Source organism: Lontra canadensis, unplaced genomic scaffold (assembly GCF_010015895.1).
Source record: "Lontra canadensis isolate GAN:19392208 unplaced genomic scaffold, GSC_riverotter_1.0 scaffold105, whole genome shotgun sequence".
NCBI lineage: Eukaryota > Metazoa > Chordata > Mammalia > Carnivora > Mustelidae > Lontra > Lontra canadensis.
Window position 1 is genome coordinate 2,406,054 of NW_022631099.1, and position 21,480 is coordinate 2,427,533.

The 21,480-nt window shown below is 39.5% G+C and overlaps 1 protein-coding gene across 4 annotated transcripts in view; it reads right to left on the reverse strand.

Annotated features, from left to right (window-relative positions):
* The window catches only part of STK4 (serine/threonine kinase 4), a 90,144-nt gene that overhangs the window by 60,926 nt on the left and 7,738 nt on the right, over positions 1-21,480 (reverse strand). For 2 of the 4 annotated variants that reach the window (XM_032838638.1, XM_032838637.1), the window contains exons 3-9: positions 21,241-21,308; positions 17,050-17,178; positions 14,204-14,318; positions 9,055-9,219; positions 5,137-5,304; positions 3,469-3,606; positions 841-969 (exon numbers count right to left, since the gene is read on the reverse strand). In XM_032838638.1, the coding sequence (XP_032694529.1) occupies positions 841-969; positions 3,469-3,606; positions 5,137-5,304; positions 9,055-9,219; positions 14,204-14,318; positions 17,050-17,066 (732 nt within the window). In that variant the 5' untranslated portion in view covers positions 17,067-17,178; positions 21,241-21,308. Of the gene's footprint in view, positions 1-840; positions 970-3,468; positions 3,607-5,136; positions 5,305-9,054; positions 9,220-14,203; positions 14,319-17,049; positions 17,179-18,424; positions 19,073-21,240; positions 21,309-21,480 lie in introns of those variants that run through there. The other 2 variants (XM_032838635.1, XM_032838636.1) reach the window with 2 other exon arrangements.

Sequence of the window (21,480 nt, forward strand, 5' to 3'; positions counted from 1 at the left end):
TTAAAAGATTTTACCCATTAATTTGATAGAGAGAAAGAAGGCACAAGCAGGGGGAGTAGCAGAGGGAGAGGGAGAAGCAGTCTCCCTGTCAAGCAGGGAGCCTGACGTGGAACTCGATCCCAGAACCCCGGGATCACGACCCGAGCCGAAGGTAGAAGCTCAACCATCTGAGCCACCCAGGCACCCCTGGGTTTGTTTGTTTTTTAAATAGTTTTACAACAGGGGCACCTGGGTGGCTCAGTGGGTTAAAGCCTCTGCCTTCGGCTCAGGTCATGATCCCAGGGTCCTGGGATTGAGCCCCACATCGGGCTCTCTGCTCAGTGGGAGGCCTGCCTCCTCCTCTCTCTCTCTCTCTGCCTACTTATGATCTCTGTCTGTCAAATAAATAAATAAAATCTTAAAAAAAATAGTTTTACAACATAGAGGTGAACACCCTTGGAATCTCAGGCTTATGAGGGAGTCTGCGGGTATAAAATGTACATTTTAGTACTGATCCTTGATTCCCCCAAATGGCATGAAAAACCAAGTTTCAGACCTTGGTTTGACCCAAACATTTGCTTTTCCAAATAAAAAAAAAAAAAAAGAGAAAAAAAAAGGGTAAATGGAAGAAATGATAAGGCGGCCAGAGAGTAAAATTTGGAAGTGTCTTAGGAAGCACTGTGAGAAGAATGAGCACAACCTCAGCAAGCCCTTAGCAGTGTCCCGGGCAGGCCATAATTCATGCACGGGGCATCCCCAGCCCCAGGCCGACCTGTTACCCCCCCACTCATCTCACCTGACCCGGCAATCAGGAAATAACACGCTTGAATGCCCGAGGCCCACAGCGGGCCTGCCACTCACAGAGTTCTCATCGTCATCCTGGTCCACCTCCCGCTGCTGGGCTTCCTGGCGTTTCAGCTTCACATCCATGGCCTCGTTAATTAGGTCCCGCAGGATCGACACCCCCTTGGCGCTCTTGACGAACGGGTGCTTCAATGAGAAAGATGACAACACTGGAGATGGTATCGAGGGCGCCAGTGCCCACCCAGCACCTGGCACACTGGAGGGACTGGATACCATCTGCTCAGTCCACGAATCTCTTCTTTCTCTTTCTGTTTTGGGTGAGCGCCAAAAAACCACACTCACTTTGTAACTCTGACCAGACGCGCATTCGGGCTTTGCCCATCTTTTTCAGCCTGGCTGCCAAAGTCTCCTCTGTTTCTCGCTGCCGAATCTAGAGATTCTCAACAGGGTGGTATCGCCCCCTAGAGGAAGTTTGCTAAACATGCTGGGAGCTGGGAGCGGTCACAGGGTTTGGAGAACACTGAGGGCATATCAGGGGAGCCAGGGACACCAGCAAGCAAGCCTTCAAGGTGTGGAACGGTCCCACATGACAGTGAACTGTGGCACATTCTGCACATCTTTCAAATGTCGCAGAGTATAGATACGCTTCAGTACATAAAACTCCAAATTTTTTTCAAGAGATAAGCGAAAAGTCCAGTAATTTAAGAGATGATTTTAGAGGGTAAGGCTTAAATGTCATAAAGATATTGTTTAAATAGCACCGAATAATTTACTCACCCTGCTTATTCTTCCTATACAATGTGCTACCTAGCATTGCCAACTACAAATTTAGGTAAAAAAAAAGGGTTTTAGTGCAAAATTGTAGTTACCACAGAAATACTAAAACTGGTCACAAATGCATAAGAGATGTAGACCCGAATATCATTCAACAAAGACACTTGAAACACAGGGATAGTGTGGAATGATGAAATAAATAATAAATATATAAATAATAAAATAATGGAATATAAATGAATACAAAAAATGCTTGAATTTTTTAATATTAATACCACTGTACATTTTTGTTATTTGTGTTGGTAGTACAATAAGAAATTCACACAGTTGGGAAGTTACGTCTGGAATTTCTTTTGGGGTCTTCCCAACTGATTCGGACATTGTCCCCCCAGTGTTTCTCTTTGCAACCTGTTCTCTATTCCCCAGCACCCACCAGAGGATATATGGTCTCTAAGGTCTCTGTAAGTACTCTAATCAGGAGATTAGAAGTATGCCTCAGCACATGGTGGGATTGCAAATGAGATTTATTTTCCATAAAACTTCATCAGTAACCCCTCCCGGCAGGAAAGGACTCTGTCAATACACATAGAAATAAGACCAACCCAGGCTCATTTGCAAGAATATCGTATTTCCTTGTTCTCTCTTCTCTCCGCTTGGAAAATCTACAAGATCATTTCCCTCCTCTTATCACATACAAATAAGCCTGGTCTGTTAACATTTAACATCACTTCTATGCCAGTGTCCATCCATTTGCTGTCCTGTATTGCTTGAATGGAATGGTTTCTGTTCTTACTGCTTTTAACTCTAAACTCATTTATGGTTCTGGGTAGAGGTATATAACTACCTCATTATGTCTGCATGTTGAGTCAAGCTAGAGCCCCTCTCTCTATACTGACACACACTTTATTATAAATCTTTATGCCTTCATTATATCATACACATTATACTCTTTTTAAATTATGGCCATAAACAGATTTTATTGTCTAAGAATTTCAATCCAGAACAGCAGTGAGAGTATTACAAATATACATACTATTAAAAAGGGGGTACTGGGTCTGACATGGCTGAAAACCACTGGCCTAGCCCAGTAACAAACCACAGATGCTTGTCAAATCCACAACATACTACTTTTAGTATCTGTGAAACATTATGTAAAGTTACACTATTATATCATTTAATCTTCACGACATATGAGGGTACTTGGTCTCTAATTATAGATAAGAAAACTAAAACAACAGAGAGGTTGTGTTATTTGCCCAAGGTCACAAAGTTAGTAAACAGGAGGCCAGGATTCAAACCTGGGCAGTGTGACTGCTGAATCCAACCTCCTAACCACTGAGCAGACCGCCTACAAACCCCTCCCATTCTTCCAGGCCCACGCACCGAGGTTCCCTGCTCCAAGACAGCAGTCCCAGTACCACCTGCCCAAAGTGGCCTCCTCCCATTATGCGCTACAAGAGCACCTACCACTAATCTCAATTCCTCATCAGAAGTGGATAGACTTGTGGGCGCTCCTGCTTTGGAACCAAGAAGACCTAGGTTCTAGTCTTTGCTCTGCTGTTTCTCAGCTGATTGACTCTAAATGAGTTAACCTTTCCAAGCTTCCATTTTTTCACCTATAAAACTGCAGTAATAGCCATCCCTTCCAGGGTGTCTGTGATGACTAAATGGCACCCAGCACACAGCAGGTCCTCACTAAATGTCAGTTCCCAATCTCTGATCCCACAGAGCCCTCCATTTTCTTGCATTATTGTCTTGTTCAATGATTTAACATTCTTTTCTACTCAGAGTCAAAGCTCCCTAGAGGCAGGAAATGTCTTCTACTTCTTTACCGTCTCCCTACAGGTGGGTTGCCAGCATCTTTTGGCCAGTATGTGAATGAAACAGGCAGCATCCTGGGAAGATTCATACCTGTAGGAGTTGAGTGGCCGTGGCTCTCTGCTCAGGACTCTTTACAAGACACTGCTTCACAAAATCCATGAAGTTATCAGACCACAGTTCTGGCTTTCGAAACGTGGGGGGAGGGTTGGTGGGAATCATGAAGATCGCCTAGTTAAAAAAAAATTTGTGGGGGGGTAAAATAAAAGTGATGCACCAATGAAAATACAACCAGAGATACCTCTGAAGTTTAAAGAAATTATTTTCCTCTTATCCACTGATCAGCCCACCCAAATGCCAACAAAAGTCTGTGACTCACAGTAGAAAGTATGACAATTAGAGAAGTTGTTATAGCTCTCTTTCTCCTTCTTTCATATGTATTTTTGTTCCCTCAACCTCACAGTATCTAGCAAGTTTATTTTGGTTTTTGCTAACCACAGTACACTGCCTTCAAAGTGAAAAGGCAAGACCTGAGAGCACTGATAGCCTGAAGATCATCTCAGCCCCACAGTGGTCAAATTTCCCTCCCCATAAAAGTCACCATCACCACTAGATGTGAGCAGTGAATACGAGGAGATCATAAACAGGAAAGTCCCTCAAATCACAACAGATTCATTAACATCCGGGCCGAGGCAATTTAACGTATTTGAAAAAAACAAAAACCAGAATACCACAATGCAGTTAAATTCTTCTATTTCAAAAAATTAAAACTATTATTTACTGTCCAATAAAAGAAGAGGCAACTTAAAAAAAAAAACAAAACTCTGTAATAAGCAGCTTAAATTATATTCTTTAAATCTACTAGAAAATCTTCCGACCCTTCCCCATTTCTGCCCCCCAAAAAGAGGGGACCTTATCTTTGAGCACATAAATACTTTTTTAAAAAGTGTTAAGCCTTTTAATGGAAGAACTAATTAATAAAAGCGGAGGAGCTGGGCTGGGAGGTATGGAGGACTATGCAGGCACCGAGGAAGGCAGGGCCAAGGCTTTTTAACAGTGCTGTGATGAGAGGTCTGGGGTGAGTACAGCTTACAAACCCCATAGGGTGTCATGGTGATAGCTTCAGTGGAGACTGGACCGAAGGGCCCTTACTATTCTGGAAATCCACGGAGGCTGCAAAGTACAGAGCCTCCAGACGAGGGGAGTCGAGGGAATCTATGAAGCAGAACTTACCCATGTAAATACCTCTGAGGGCAAGGCAGGAAAAAGATAACAAACAAATCGGGCTGGGTGTTAGGGACATGAGTTCAAAAAAATAGTTTGCTTTCCTCCTAACACTAGTATGAGAAAAACAGTACAGAAAACACTGTGATAAGTGACAAGGGATACTTGGTGATTAGGGAATCTTGGAGACTGATAAAATGGAAAGCCAGTGCCCTGTATAAAGGAGGGGACCACTGCCCAGCTCCAGTTAATGTTATGTTAAAATGTGAGCACCTAAATTATTTAAAAATATATAGATTGCACAAGCCAAACCAAGCATTTCTGTGCCCTGTGTCCTGTCAGATGGCTATCAACACACAACCCCTGACATGGAGGTGGTAGATCACACTTGAATTGATAAGTGACGACAACTAGGAGTCTAGACTGACACTTACAAATCATACACAATTAATTCATTTGCTGTTTGGTACCTAAATCGAGTAAGTCACCAGCTTTCTAATGACAATCAAGAGCTAACCACCCTACTGGTTTCCTTACCCTCATTGGATGGATATCGGCATATGGCGGCTTTCCCTCAGCCATTTCTATGGCAGTTATTCCCAATGACCAGATGTCCGCTACACAGTTGTATCCAATTTCCTGAATCACTTCTGGAGCCATCCAAAATGGTGTTCCTATCACTGTGTTTCTTTTGGCCATGGTATCCTAAAACAGAGAAAAGTAGAGATCAACACTAAGCATTAAAACTAGTGAGGAAAAGAGACTTTTCCAACAACAAGAAGCATCTTATACTTGGGATACATATAAAAACCACACTCAATGCACAACTGAGCAGGTCACAAAAGAAATTCAAATGACCTGGAAACGTAAAAGATTCTCAATTCTTAAGACACACACATTAAAAAACCTGCAAAAAATAACAAACACTAAAATGAGGTTGACAAAAACTTAAAAAGGTTAATAATAACGAGTGCTGATAACAGCACAGAAAGGCACTGGAATAATGTTACTAGAGTATAAATTGGTACAATTTTTGTAGGCAATTTGGCAATATTTATAAACTTTAAGTGTGCATATCCTTTGATCCAAATCTTTTTCTAGAAATAGATCTTATGTGCAGGTGCCCGAATACACACGCACAGATATTGGAGAAATATCTGTAGTAGAGACAAGAAAAAGAAAAAGGAAACAACTCAAATGACCATCTAAAGGGGTAAATTAAATATCCACTGTAATTTTTTTAAAGATTTATTTAGGGCTGCCTGGGTGGCTTAGTCAGTTGAGCATCCAGCTCTTGATTTTTGGCTCAGGTCATGATCTCAGGCCCTGGGGATCAAGCCCCAAGTCCGGCTCCCCGCTAGGCAGAGAGTCTGTTTCTCTCCCTCTCCCTCTGCCCTCCCATCCCCCAACCCCTACTCACACACGTGCTCTTGCTCAAATTTTTTTTTTTAAAGATTTATTTATATTCAAGGGGCGCCTGGGTGGCTCAGTGGATTAAAGCCTCTGCCTTTGGCTCAGGTCATGATCCCTGGGTCCTGGGATCGAGCCCCATATCAGGCTCTCTGCTCAGCAGGGAGCCTGCTTCCTCCTCTCTCTCTCTGCCTGCCTCTCTGCCTACTTGTGATCTCTATCTGTCAAATAAATAAATAAATAAATAATCTTAAAAAAAAAAGACATTTATATTCGAGAGAGAGGTTACATGCAAGTGGGGGGAGGGGCAGGGGGAGATAGAGGGAGAGAGAGAATCTCAAGCAGACTCCCTGCTAAGCATGAGACCTGATGTGGGGCTTGATCCCACAGCCCTGATCTCATGACCTGACCTGAAATCAGGAATCAGACCAACTGAAACACCCAAGTGCCCCATCCACCATATATTTTTTTAAAAAGGAGATAGATTCATTTTCCTGGCATGGAAAAATGTACAAGGCATATTATAAAGAGAAAATCAGGTTGCAAAATTATATATAATTATATTGTCATATATTATGTATATATGACAAAACAGCAACCAATAATAACAAGTATTGCTGTTACATGGATAGCAAAAGAAAAATCTCCATACACACTGAACTAACTATTAACAGTTGTATCTAGAAGGTGGAATCACAAAGGACTTTCACTTTCTATCCCATATACTCCTATAACACTCTGATGAGTTACATGAATATACAGTAAATGTGCTATCCAAAAATTTAAAAAAATCATATTTGTATACATCTATGTACACACATAATTTTTCTTTTTATCATAGAATATATTCCATAAAATAGAATGTATACATAGAGAAAGTCTTACTTTGGGTCTTAGAGAAAAATGTATGAGTCTAGCTCACATAGGCAAATAACTATTTGCCTACTTCCCCAGAACAGTATGGCCTTAATGAAAGAGAACCTTTCTAGAGCTCTTGTATTTTGGGAAGAGGATTTTAAACAGAACTAAATATGCAACAGGACTTGCCGTCACTCCTGTTCCTTCTGAAATGCGCTTCAGTTAGGCTAGGCCAGTCAGGAGCAAATGATAGGTAATATTTTTAAATCGATCTTACTTAGTTGGTCCTATGTAAAAACTAGCACAGGAACTAACTTATCGCTTAGTCATTTCCTTTGCTCCGAAACTTAAATTTGCAGTTTCCAAATGGGGCTACTCAAAGTTGTTTTCAAGAATTTTATCCTTGAAATACTTATTTCGAAAAGAGTATTTAGATATCTAGAAATTTTTTGAAAACTGAGAATAATGAGTAGATACTAACCCACCTTGATCTGTATGACAAAGTTATATTGGTGCAGGAGCATAACATGGGAAAATATTAAATCCAGAAAAAAACAATGGCATTGTAAGTGTATTTATATGTGCACACACACACACACACACACACAGCTTGAAGATATGATTAAAATGTAATTCCAAATTACAAGCAAAGGACAAAAAAAGTGCTGGGCATCTGGCTAGTCATTTGCAAAATTCTATACTTAATTTCCTAACTTACATTTCTACCAAAGGAAGTTCAAATAGGTTGAAAATTTAAATACAAAGAATGAATCCACAAAGTACTAAAGGAAGTATAGATGAACAGTTATACAATGTTGGAGCAGAAAAGGACTTTTATAGGTGACAGTGAAGGCAGAAACCATAATATAAAAGGGATATATAGAATTTGGAAACTTCGGCATTTAAAGAAAAACCATAATCAAAGTAAAAAGATAACTAGCAAACTACAAAAAGATGTTTCAACATACATAACAAAGGATTAATAATTTTAACATATAATTTTTTAAGCTTTGGTTTATCTTTTTCAGCAAGTAATTTTTTTTAAAAAGTCCAACACAATTAGCAAAATTAAGATGAACAGTTAAGTTACAAAAGAAGAATTATAAATGGCCAATAATCAAATGTAAAAATGTTGTTTCAAAATGATTTTAAAAATACAATTTATTGCTCACTTGGTATTGGCAAATATAAGGGAAAATGGGTACATTCTTTTTTTAATTAATTATTTAATTTATTCATTTTAAGTAGGCTGCACCCAATGTGGGGCTTGAACTCACAACCCTGGGATCAAAGGTCACACTCTCTACTAAGCCAGACATGCACCCCAAAAATGGATTTATATACATTTATATGCTATAGTTGGAAGCATAAATTTTTCCCTCAAAGCACTTTATGTGTTAATAACAAAATCTTTTGAAAGACCCGGTAATCACAAAATGGAATAAATTTCTGATTTTCTTTTTTAAACATCAAAGCAATTTTTGTGCCATTGCAATACTTTATTAAACTCCCTAACATAATCCAGGCAGATTTAAAAACAAAAACCAAAAAACAAACAAAAAATTCTACCTAATACCAGCCCTAAACAAACAGAAAGTATTTTTACTACCACCCAAGAAAACTGATACGTATCGCTGTTGTGAATTTTAGTATGTATCTGTCCAGAACTGTTTCTATGTTTCTACGTATATGTCATACATACTTAGGTATTCTTCAAAATCAGGTAATTCTGTATTTCCTGTTTTGAAAACGTGGTTTTTGTCTTTGCCATACACTGGTGAGGTAGGAGGAGAGTCAAAAGACTGTATCCGGGAACCGGACGAGGAGTGTTTTCAGTAAAGTAACTGCCAACTGCTACCCAGTTGAGATGGTGTTAGGTCTTATTCAAGAAAAGCAGTTGGGACTGAATTTTTCTTCCTTTTGCAAATACGATGAACAGAATTTCAACTTCTACCCTGTCATTCTTGTTTTAGCTTTTATTTTTATCCAAAGTTAAACCATGGGACCTAAACCCCAGGAAAAGATCTAAAATAACCCAGGAGCTCTTTCGTAACTTAGTGGTACCTTCCATTACCTTTTTACAAATATAATGAAATTGAGTATTTTACTGAAAAAAAAAAATGACTAAATGAAAGGAATTCCTTCTCTAGATAGAAAGTTATCAAGAAAAGTAACATTTTTACTTACTGTAAGTTGACCTGCTACCCCAAAATCTGCAAGTTTTGCATGTCCTTCTGTATTTAGCAAAATATTTCCTGCCTTGATATCTCGGTGTATTTTTCTCATAAAATGAAGGTATTCCAGTCCCTTAAGCGTTGATTGTAATATTGTAGCTATCTCATCTTCTGTTAACTAAAAAAAGAATGAAAGATTAAAATTCCATCAGCTTATAGCATTTTACATTCAATAAAGGGAAAAAAATCAGATCCAAGCTCCCTTCCTAGAATGTAAGGTCTTCAACCTGTGGCAGCATTTGACAGCTTATACCACCACTCCATTAACCCCTTCCAAAGTTACATGTCCTGTCTCATCTCTCCCCAAACATTAGATTCATGTACCTGCCTACACAGCATCTCCAGCTGCAAACCTAACAAGCATCATCAGCAGAACACGTCAAAATCAAATTCTGTACTTCTACCGCCACCCCACCCCACCAACTCTGTTCTTCCCACAGTCTTCTCCCTCAGGGAAAGGCAGTTTCAGTTGCCCTGGCCAAACACCTTGAAGTCCTCCCCGGCTCTTCCCTAACTTCAAAATATATCCAAATACGTCCTCTGTAATCATTAATCACCCTCGTTCAAGCCACCAGCATGTCCTGCCTGAACTATTCTAATAAATTCCTAACTGGTCTCGCTGCTTTTGCCCTTGACCCTGGGCAGTGTATTTCCCACGTGGCAGCCTGCCATAATCAACCTTGAAAATGCAAGCCAGAGCTGCTCAAAACCCTCCAATCAACGGCTTCCTAAGCCACTCAAAATGAAAACCAGTCCTCACCAGAGTCTTACATGATCTGGTCCCCAGCTACCTTCATCCTCTACACTTTCTACCTTGCTCATTCTGTTTCAGCCTCATAGCCTTCCTTACTGTTTCTCGAACACTCAAAGCACACTTGCACTTCTGGGCCTTTTCACCTCATGTACTCTCTGTCTACAATGGTCTTCATCCAGAAAGTCAGAGAGGCCTTCCCCAGTTCCTTCCATTCCTAGATCATTCTCTACCCTTTATCCTATCTTATTGGTACATGCAGTATTATCCCCATCTGACATATTATATGATATTTGTACACTTACTATGTGTTACCTTCCCTATTATGAACATAAACCCCATTTTAAAAATGTCTTTGGGGGCATCTGGGTGGCTAAGGACATCCAACTCTTGGTTTCAGCTTGGGTCATGATCTCAGGATCATTAGATCAAGCTCCATGTCAGGCTCCATGGTCGGGGGTGGGGTCTGCTTGAAGATTCTCTCCCTCTGCCCCTCCCCACACAGGCGCATAAGCATGCGTGCATTCTCTTTCTCTCTCAGATAAATACATAAATCTTCAAACTTATTAAAAATAAATAAAAAATAAAATGTCTTTGACTTGTTTACTATTGTATCCCTGGCCCCCAAAAAGCCACCTGACACGTAGCAGGTCCCAAAAAAATGTTTGTTGAATGATGATGAATAAGTGAAAACAAGACTGCTGATAGACAGAATATGTGCTCAGCCCATGCTGATTTCCTGCAGACCCGACTCCAGTGAGAAAACAAATACAATCCATCAACTAACTCTCAGCCTCCCTTCTAACAAACAATTCACATTTAGAAGAGAGCATGCTGTGGTGCAAAAAACAAGGGATCGGGGATTAGAAAGACCTAGTTTTACCCTTGGCTCTACGTTCTAGCTGTGGGACCTACGTTGAACTTCTCTTGGTCTCAGTTTCTCAATAAATAGGACCAATAAAACAGGACTACCAGCTTTCTTCAAGAATGTCATGAAAATCAAATGATACAAGGAGTATAAGAATGCACATGGCTTAATAACTACCATGCTAACAATCAATCAATAGTTAATAAGCATCAATTATGAGCCAGATACTCTGCTAATAAAATTAAAGAGAGCTAATTATTAAGCATTTATTCTATGGTAGGCACTATTTTTGTCATCTCATTAAATCCTTACAAAAATCACATGAAATAAATACTATTATCATCACCATTTTACAGAAAATGAAGCTGAAGCACAACAAGTAGTTTGTGCTTACAAATGACAGCACTCTCACTGCAGGCCAAGCAAACACTACTGGCAAGGTTGCAAGCTGGAGTGTGGGTACCTTCTGTGGCCTAAGAGAACAATGTTCATGTGACTGACTTACTGACGCCTTATTCTAACCAGTTAAGCTAATCAGTTAAGGGAGCACTGCCCATAGAAATACAATGTGAGCCACAAACAGAACTTTCAATTTTCTAGGAGCCACATTTTTTAAAAAAAGCAAAATTTATTTACGTTTATTTTTTTTTAGTAATCTCCATACCCAACGTGGGGCTCAAACTCATGGTCCCAAGATCAACAGTTGTACACTCCTCCAACTGAGCCAGCCAGGCACCCCCAAATTAATTTTGATAATATATTTTAACCATATTTATTCAATATATTATCATTTCAACATGTGATCAATATATAAAAAATGTAAAGTTTTTTTTTCTTCTTGTAATAATTCTTCAAAATCTGGTATTTTATACTTATAACACAACTCAATTCAGACTAGCCACATTTAAAGTCCTCAGTAACCACACGTAGCTAGTGACTATCATGCTGGATGAGACGGAATTAAGACATTTTACAAAATAATGTATAATAATTAAAGACCAGCACTTGATAGCTAAAAAGTAGATAAATACAATAAACTAATATTAGAACATGAAATGCACCATTAAAATTAGTTTTGGATTGCTTCAAGATACCTGAAACAAAGTAACTTAATGCTGCACATAAGAAGGCCTGGAACCCAATTTTCTTTTGTTTTGTTTTGTTTTTTTAAGTGGGCTCCATGCCCAACACAGAGCACAATGCGGGACTTGAACTCACTGGGGCCTGAGAGCAAGACCTGAGCTGAGATTAAGAGTTGGACTCAACCAACTGAGCCACCCAGATGCCCCTGGAGCCCAATTTTTAATTCAATAAATTATTCAAGCTTTGGTACTTCTTTAAATATAACTTATGGTAAGATATAATTCCTAGCTAAAGAACTTGCTATTTGGTTAGAAAAGCATACTAACTCTGAATAATGTAAATTAAGAAAAGGATATAGTCATATAGATAACCCAAAAGTTACAACTGAGTTTTCTTATTTTTAAATTATTATTATTTTAATTCCAGTATAGTTAACATAGAGCATTCTATTAGTTTCAGGTGTATAATACATAATATAATTGGGTATATTACTCAGTGCTCACCATAAGCATACTCTAAAACCCCAGCCCCTATTTCACCCATCCCCCAACCATCTCCCCTCTGGTAACCATCTGTTTGCTCCCTACAGTTAAGAGTCTGTTTTTTTGGTTTGTCTCTTTTTTTTCCCTTTGTTCATTTGCTTTGTTTCTCAAACTCCACATGCGAATGAAATCATATGATATTTGTCTTTCTCTGGCTTATTTTGCTTAGCATTATACTCTTTAGATTCATTCATATTGTTGCAAATGACAAGATTTCATTCTTTTTTATGGCTGAATAATATTTATAAACACACACACACACACACACACACACACACACCCCCCCCACATGTTCTTTATCCATCCATCTACCGATAGACACTTGGGCTGCTTCCAGAATCTGGCTACTGTGAATAATGCTACAATAAACACGGGCATGCATATATCCCTTAGAATCAGCTTTTGTATTCTTTGGGAAAATACCCAGTAGTGTGATTACTAGATCCTAGGGTAGTTCTATTTTTTTTTTTTTTTTGAGGATAGAACGGAGATTTAAAATATTCTCACCTTAAATTCCTAGAGTGCCTCACAAAGTACAAAGTACTTTCCCATATTTAAATTAATTTTCACAATTCTACAAATATTTAACATAGGTATTATTCCTGTTTTTCTCATTAAAACAAAACAAAAAAACAAAAAAACTAAAAAACTAAAGGCTAAGATGTCTCTAGCTTCTACTTTTATCCATTCACAGTCCACACAGAAGCCACAGTTTATCACAGAAACCACAGTTTATCTTCTAAATTGTACATCATCAAATGTCTCCTGACATGCTTAGAACGTGGCAGTGGCTTCCTATTATAGTCAGAATAAAAGGCAAACTCATTACCATGGCCAACAATACCAACAGAATCCAGGCCTGCTCCCCTGTCTCACCTCATCTCCTATAGGTCCTCTCACCTCTCCCCTCTACTCACAGTGGCTTTCTTTGTGCCAAACTGTTCTAGCCTCAAGATCCTTGCACTGCTTATTGCCCTACCTAGAATGTCTTTTAGAAGTCATAGCTCCATCTTTAAATGTTACCTCCCTGAGTGGCCTTTCTCAGCCATCCACTCTCAAGTAGCTCACTGAGCACTCTGCCAGTCCGTTCCTTCAAAGAAATAATCACTATCTGGTATTTCTTTTCTCGTTACCAACAGTTGGCTTTGTGGTTGCCCTACTAGAAAATGTACAAGCACAAGAGCAGGGTTGTTGTCTAAGCCTATCCCTAGGGCTTAGAACCGTATTCTAGAAATATTTCCTGAATAAGCAACTAAACCTGAATTAGAACACTTGACTCTTAGCTTTTATCCCAGTGATCACAATAAGGGCAAATAATTTTACACAGAGGTTATTCTCTGATTGAAAGAAAGTAGAAGGGCACCTGGGTGGCTCAGTTGCTTAAGCATCTGCCTTTGGCTCAAGTCATGATCCCAGAGTCCCAGGATCGAGTCCCCGCAGCAGGCTGCTAGGGAGCCTGCTTCTCCCTCTGCCCCTCACCCCACTCTCATGCTCTCCCTCTCACTCTCTCTCTCTCTCAAATAAAAAAAAATAAAAAATAAAAATAGAATGTAGAGGAAATTAATCTGTGAACATACTGGGTAGGGGGAGAAAACCAAATCTAAATTTAAACATTTAAAATTCATTGCTTCACCAAGATTTGATAGTCATCGTTTTCTCTCCCAAAACATGCTAAATATCATTGGCTTGGGCTGGTATCAAAAACACCACTTTCAGGAGGCATCAGAAAGCAGAGGGGGAAAGAATCATGGGAAAGGGAAATCTGACAGTCACCTCTCTGGATATGGCAGTAGAAGAGTACCCACAAATACAAGGCCAGGGCCCAGCACAAGCCCATTGTTCTAGAAGGTAAACTTACCGTCTTATTGCGTAATCGGATGATATCAGACACAGAACCAGCCCCACAGTACTCCATAACGATCCACAAGTCCGTGTTCTTAAAATAACTGCCATAATATTTGACTACATGAGGGCTAAAGAGAAAGTAATAATGCAAATTAGTGGAACAACCTTCAATACATGAAAACTTCTCTGCTCAAAAGACCAATTATTCATATTTAAGGTTAAAATAGACACCCTCTTGATAAAAATGTAAGTAATAAATAATACTTTTCTAAATAATAAATAACCAAAGTGAGAAAATGTATGGGTCCTTTAAGTTGCATTTCTAGATATACAGTTCATCCAAGGAAAAGAACTACAGCTATTCAAAAAGAAATAGTTTAGCATCACAGTACTATTTTAACAATGAAAACTTAGATACCATCTAAGTGTCCAACATGAGGGAGTTTAATTAAGAAATAATGATACACATATAATGGAATAACCATGAATCCAAGAAACATATTATAGAAGAATATTTGATAACATGAGAAGAGATCCTGCTTACAAGAAAGAAAGAAAGAAAGAAAGAAAGAGTGAGTACATGTTACATAATTGTAAGCATGGTGAAACTCCAAAAAGAGATATGGAAGGAAATGTATACCAAAGAGCATTTAACAATGATTATCTCTCCAAAGGGGAAAATGATTTTATTTTCTTTTTATTTGCATTTTTCCAAGAAGTCACATGTACTTTGTAATAAGAAAAAAAACCACACCACGATCAATTATAAAAAGAAAATATTCAGGGTGCGCCTGGGTGGCTCAATCAGTTGACTGTCCAGCTCTTGATTTCAGCTCAGGTCATGATCTCAGAGTCCTGGGATCAAGCCCTTTGTCTGGCTTCCCGCTCAGCAAGAAGTCTGCTTGTCTCCCTGTCCTTCTGCTCCTCCCCACTGCTCGTGTGCACCTGTGCTCTCTCCCTCCCTCTCTCTAAAATAATCTTTTAAAAAAATTTTTAAAAAGAAAAATATTCAGTTTCAGACCTGGAATTTTGGGTCTCAAAGAGAGATACCAAAAGGGATTTCAGTGAAAAGTCAAACATCCTATTAAAATGAAATAATCTGCCCACTGAGAGCTACCAGCTTTAACGGGTTAGATTGTTATCAGGGCTAAATAACGTTGCATAACAATCAGAGATGCTAAAACCTACTCAGCTTCAGTAATGCTCAGAATTTCAAATGCCCCTTCACCCTTGGGAAACATGCCAATGACAAGGACAGCAGGAAACACATATACACACAATTAATGAAGACATGGATGAGTAACTCTCTGCTCTCCCTTCCTTAAATTCCCGCAGTTACTTACTGCCTTTACAAGGCAAGTAATCTCAGCTACTTACTGCTGGAACATGTTCTGTATAATCCTGTATCGTTGGCTAGATTTTCTTGTACACATATATGCCTGGCCTGTCCAATTTGTCTATGAACTCCCAGAGGATAACAACTCTGCCTGGTATTTCTCTGTACTCTTCACCATGCTTAGCAGAGAGTAGGCTCTTGGAAATAACTCTTCTTTCATTAGAGATATTTGCATACTCTGAAACACAGCTCTTATGTAGCATATCAGAAGTGGCGAAGTCCCTTGGGGTGCCTGGGTGGCTCAGTCAGTTAAGCATCCACTCTTGATTTCAGCTAGGGTCATGATCTTGGGGTCATGAGATCGGGCCCTATGTCAGACTCCATGCTCAGTGGGGAGTCTGCTTGAGATTCTCTCTTCCTCTCCCTTTGCCCTCCCCAGTGCTCACTGGCATTCTCATTCTCTCTCTAAACTCAATCAACCTTAAAAAAAAACACTGACATAGTCCCAGTGTGCCTACGGGAAGAGCTTCCATACTATAACTCATAGCAGAGGAAAAGGAAACCTTCTCCCTAACTCTGGGCAATCTGGTAAAGAAATACGAGGGTTTTGTCTAACAGAGAAATACGAGGGTTTTGTCTAACAGAGAGTAACTACAAGAGTGTAAAGAATAAAAGAAAGGGAGAGAGGGAGAAGAGAAATAACTACATTCCCAAGCCTGTGAGATCTAAGGGCTCCCAAGCAAATTTCCCAGTAGGCAGCCCCACCTGCCCCAATGCTAAAGCTTTACAAAGCTCTTTCTGCTGACCAAAAGAGCTTCAGGAGAAAGGATGCGGCCTCAGATGCAAGACGTTCTCATTCTCCTTTCAGCTCCCTAGAGCTGGCGTTGCCCCTGATTTTGTGTCTCTCTCAAATTTAAACAGTAGTGGGGAAGCCTGCTCCACCAAGGCGACCAGCTCATGTTGTGACGGAATTTCAGAGCAAACCACGTGCTTTTCTGTGGTCGCCTGGTGGCCTGACTTCCTGCTTACACATTTGACAAATCTTAGTTCCTCAAAATATAAAATTCTTAACTACTCTGAGCTTGAAGAATTCTTTTTCAAATGTAGGAAGGAACAGTAATACATAAAAAAATGTTCTCTTTTTTAGATCTAGCTGATATTCTAACGTTTCTAGAGCTAAAAGTATTTGGATTATCTCTTCTTAGCTATCTCTGCAGAAATGTTTTCACAATAGGAAGTAAAAGAGATCACTATCAGGAGGGGAAAAAAAAAAAGCACCACCACCTTCTGCCCCTCTGCCTCCTCTTCTTCCTGGTTTTGAAAGGGGCTTACTGAAAAAAAAGAAAAAAATCTATGCAGAATAGAAACTATAAAAGTCTAGCTATTAAAACACACATTTTTTGCATCAGATTTTTTCCACCTGAACGCTCTCTTCCGCAAAACCTCTAAGTAAATGCATCCGTACATGTTAAACTCTAGAGTCACAGCTAATTCAGAACTATGTTCTCCCCACGTGCCTTTACCTGTCACATTGCTGCATGATAGAGATTTCTTTGATTATCTCCTGAAGGTCGGATTCCACAGGAACTTGCTTAATCGCAACAATCTGACCGGTCTCTTTGTGAATAGCTTTGTACACACTGCCATAGGACCTGTAAGTGGGGGAAAGAGAACATTCACAAAGGCAGAGCAAGTCCAGAGAAAAAAAATGGTAAAAAAAAAAAAAAAAAAGCAACTCACAGTTCTAATTGATATCCCTAAAGGCCTAATACACTTATACTTATCTACAGCTCCAAAACTGAAAGAGGTAATTGAAGTACTTTGGAAAAAACCTGTTAACTTCACATTGAACCTTTAGAGATAGATTCATACAAAATAATCACTATTAGAGTAGCAACCGTGCATTGCGTGCCTGATGTCTGCTAGAAACTGCATCATCCCAATTCATCTTTACCAAAAAAAAAAAAAAAAAAAAAAAACCCACCCAAAAAAGAAAGAGGTCATGATCCCCATTTTATAGGAAAATGTGTGAAGGCTCAGAGGGTACAGGACTTGCCCAATGTCACAGAGATGAAAAGTAAATGGTCAGGCTGGGATGTGAATCCAGGTGTGTCTGAACACAAGGCTTATGTGCTCCCCACATCTCTCTGAGCTGGAATGCAAACAATGGAGGTCTATGTGTTCTTGTGTTCACTCCAGTACAAGGTCCTTCCATCCCTGCTCCTCTTACTTGCAATAATACTTAAAACATTATGGCAACTAATCAAAAATCTAAGCCCCTTTAAATGCTAGTATCAGGTGAACATAGCACATAGAAAGCCTTTTACCCCATCCTCCCATCTAAGCTTATTTTCAAAATAAATTTAAAAATTTATGTGTCCATTCAATTTGGGCCTAAAAGAGCATGAGATTTAGAATCAAGAGACTAATGATTTGAGTCCTACCCTCATGACATAACAGTCATCATTTACATACATATTAGCCTTCTTGTGCCTCAATATTCTCACCTGTAAAATGACAATACAAACTACAAGACAGTTGTGATGGTCAAATGAGATACCATCATCACCCTACACTGATTACATTTTCAGTGGAAACCATGACAGCTGTCGGTGAAAACACAGTGAGTAAGCCATCTTTCTTATTTCCCAAACCCACGTTATTTCTTCATACTGTCCTGGCAAAAAATACATTAACGGAACAGTGGCCCCTGATACGTCAAAGTAGATGAGTGCTCTAGCTGCCAAAATGATGCTCCAGACCATTTCAATGTGAAAGTAACATAAAACTAAAAAAATTATGCAAAACACATAAAAAAATTTTTCATCCCATCAGAATCTCGTATATTGGCAAAACTAGTATAACAATCCTTAAAAGTTACGTAATTTTTTTTTTAACCCGGAGAAAGGCAATTGCTGGCCATGTGTGGAAGGCCTGCCTGCTGCCCCTTCCACCTTATGAAGATAAACCTCTGATTCGCTGGGGTAGCGAAGGTTGGTTCTAGGGGATAAAACATGGCGGTCCAGGAAGTCAGCCTTCCTATTCCTTCTGCCAGTGACTGAACTACTAGTAAGCATAGGACCCAGATCTGGCCAATGAAATTTGAGGGGAATTCTGCTGAAGGGATTCTGAGAGAAGCTTTCTTTCCTGATGAGAGAGAAACACACAAGAAGGCCCACTTTTATCTGCCATTTCCTTTCCTACTTTGGTTACTGTTACGTAAGGCATGATGCGTGAAACTAAGGCAGCCATCTTCAGAAGAGAAATATACAAATACTAAACCATTATCAAACCAACTAACCATTCTGGAATCTTCCACCCCAACTCTATTATTACTTAGTTATTAAATGCCCTTATTGGTTAGCCATTGCTAGTTGGGTATTCTGTTACTTTTCAAAGTTATTCTTGATACACTAGGTCCCATATGTGTGAAGATGTCTGTATTTCACATTCTCGTTGGAATCGGTTGTGCTGGATAGAGAGTTCTTGGACAAAAGCTTTCCCTCAGCACCTTTTCTGCAGTTTTCCAGCTTCCATTGCTGCTGAGAAATCAGCTATCATTGGATTATCATCTTTCACAGGTTCTTCTTTACCCTTAGCGTTCCACAATTTTACTGTAATTAGGAGTTGATTCATTTGGCATTTCATAAGCTTCTTCCTTCTGAAGGCATGTTTTTCTTCAAGTCCGGAAATTCTCAGCATTATCTTTTTCTTCTCTATCTCTTCTACTATCTCCTTGTAGAATTCCTACTGGACCCATATTGCATACCTCCTCAATCCATGCCGTCCTCCTGATTTCTAACACTGTACTTCTCTGTCCTGCATTTCATGATCAGTCTCATTTCTTTTAATTCACAAATTCTTTCAGCTTGTCTAGTTCACTGTTTTTACAACTTATTGGGCTTCTAGAAGTTCAACCGTTGTCAAGATTCCCAACTTCCAATTTTTCCTGGAGCCCATCTGTTCGTGTTCATAACCTCATGCTCATAACCTGGTTATTTCCTCCTTTCATCTTTTTGAAAATAATAAACAAACATGTTAAATCCCCTTTGAGATTCCTCCATTGTTTCTATGTCCTTGGATGTGATTTCTCCCATTTGTCCCGCTCATTATCCCATGGCAGTAGATTCCTTGTATGGGTTTCCTTTTATCTTGAATGATTTCCCCCTACACAATGCTAACTGTCACAAGCATTTCATGTCATGATGGTTCCATGGTTCTCTCAGCCTGTCATCTAGACTATACAACTTAAACTTGGTCTTGTGTTAGGAGTTGGGGGTTTCTGCCTCTCAAGATCCCATACCTGAATGTAGTCCAGGCTCACTTCTTATCATCAAACCAGTATCTCCATTTTTTCCCCAGGCCACAGGCAAATGATACTTTCTAACAGTGATCAGGCAAATGTATTTCACCTTTAGTTCATAGATGGGGGGGGCCTCATCTTTCCCACAACTTCATGTAGAAGCTCACCTGCCATCTCCTCACAAGGACAGGGCAAGCCCTACTCTCCTCTTACTATTACATATCTTTTCCATCCCTGCTCCATAGCTGGCCATGTGTTCTTTTATTTAAAAATTTAATTTCCGCAGTGCTTGGGTGGCTCAGTCAGTTAAGTGTCTGCCCTCGGCTCAGATCATGATCCCAGGGTCCTGGAATCTGGGATCAGGCCCCATGCTGAACTCTCTGCTCAGCAGGGAGCCTGCTTCTGCCTCTCCCCTCTCTTTGCCTGTCACTCCCCCTGCCTGTGCCTACTCTCTCTCTGTCAAGTAAATAAAATCTTAAACAAAATAAATAAAAATTCCATTTTCACTCATCAGTTTTATCTATTAAAATGTAAAGAGAGGTCTCTGCACATACGCCCTCAGCAATCTTAACCAGAACACTCTCCATGCTTCTCTATGCCATCTTGAGAGCAAGGAATGCTCCAACATTTAGTTGTATGAACAACTAAAATTCACGATTCCACATACTGCACTTAATCTGAAGAGAATTTAGAAGGCTTCAGCAACCGTGCTCACTTTTAGGCAAATCCCATTAAGACCTGATTCCCTATAACAAAAACTACAGTGACTCGATGAATTCTGATTGGCAGAGAATAAAAATGGTGGGGAGGTAGGGGTTTCACACAAGCCAACAAGGTAAGAATCAATTTGGGAAAACAGAAATAATACAGTATCTGGAGTCAAATCAACTAGATATAAGTCTTAACAATACCACTTACTACCTATGAAACCAGGGGCAAGATGTTTTTATTATCCTATGATGCAAACTTTAGTGAGTCAAGGTGTAAAACTTCTAAGTATAATGGAAAGAAAAAAGTGCTAGGCTCTCATGCAAAACACTTTCCAAGCATAAGCCACTCGTCGAGGTCTGGTGTGCTGGCTCTACTCTGTCACAGATCCACAGGATTTCCTCCAGACACAGAACAACTTGGCCTCCAGAGAATCCAACATGGTCCATTGGCCAGAGCTCATTTCATAAGACACAAGGTAGTGAGTGGTCACAAGCCACTCATTTTCCAGAACAATTTCAGGATGGCATGGCAGTTCGTGTTCAGATAGCAAGGCAGAGTTAAGGTCTTCCTTCAGGATTCTGATAGTTAAATGAAACTCATTCGGGAACATTCCGCCATGATGACAGAAATCCAAACATCTGTGGTATCACTTAAAAGAGCACTATGGTGATAACACAAGGAGAGAGAGCGGAAGCTTTACTCCGATTTTTTGCTGGTTTTATCTTTGTAAGGAAATTTCCAACTTCCTCGATGAAGACATGCATAGATCTAAAAGACAATTAAAAACAATCATAATTAGCTTAGTTTCCCCTTCCCATATGATCAGAATATATCAGGAATATATTTTGTCTGTAGTTTTCTTTTGGTGTTCCCCAAACCCAATGAATGCAAACAGCGCTCCCTTCAGGAATGCCTAAATATACTGAAGATTTAAGATCTA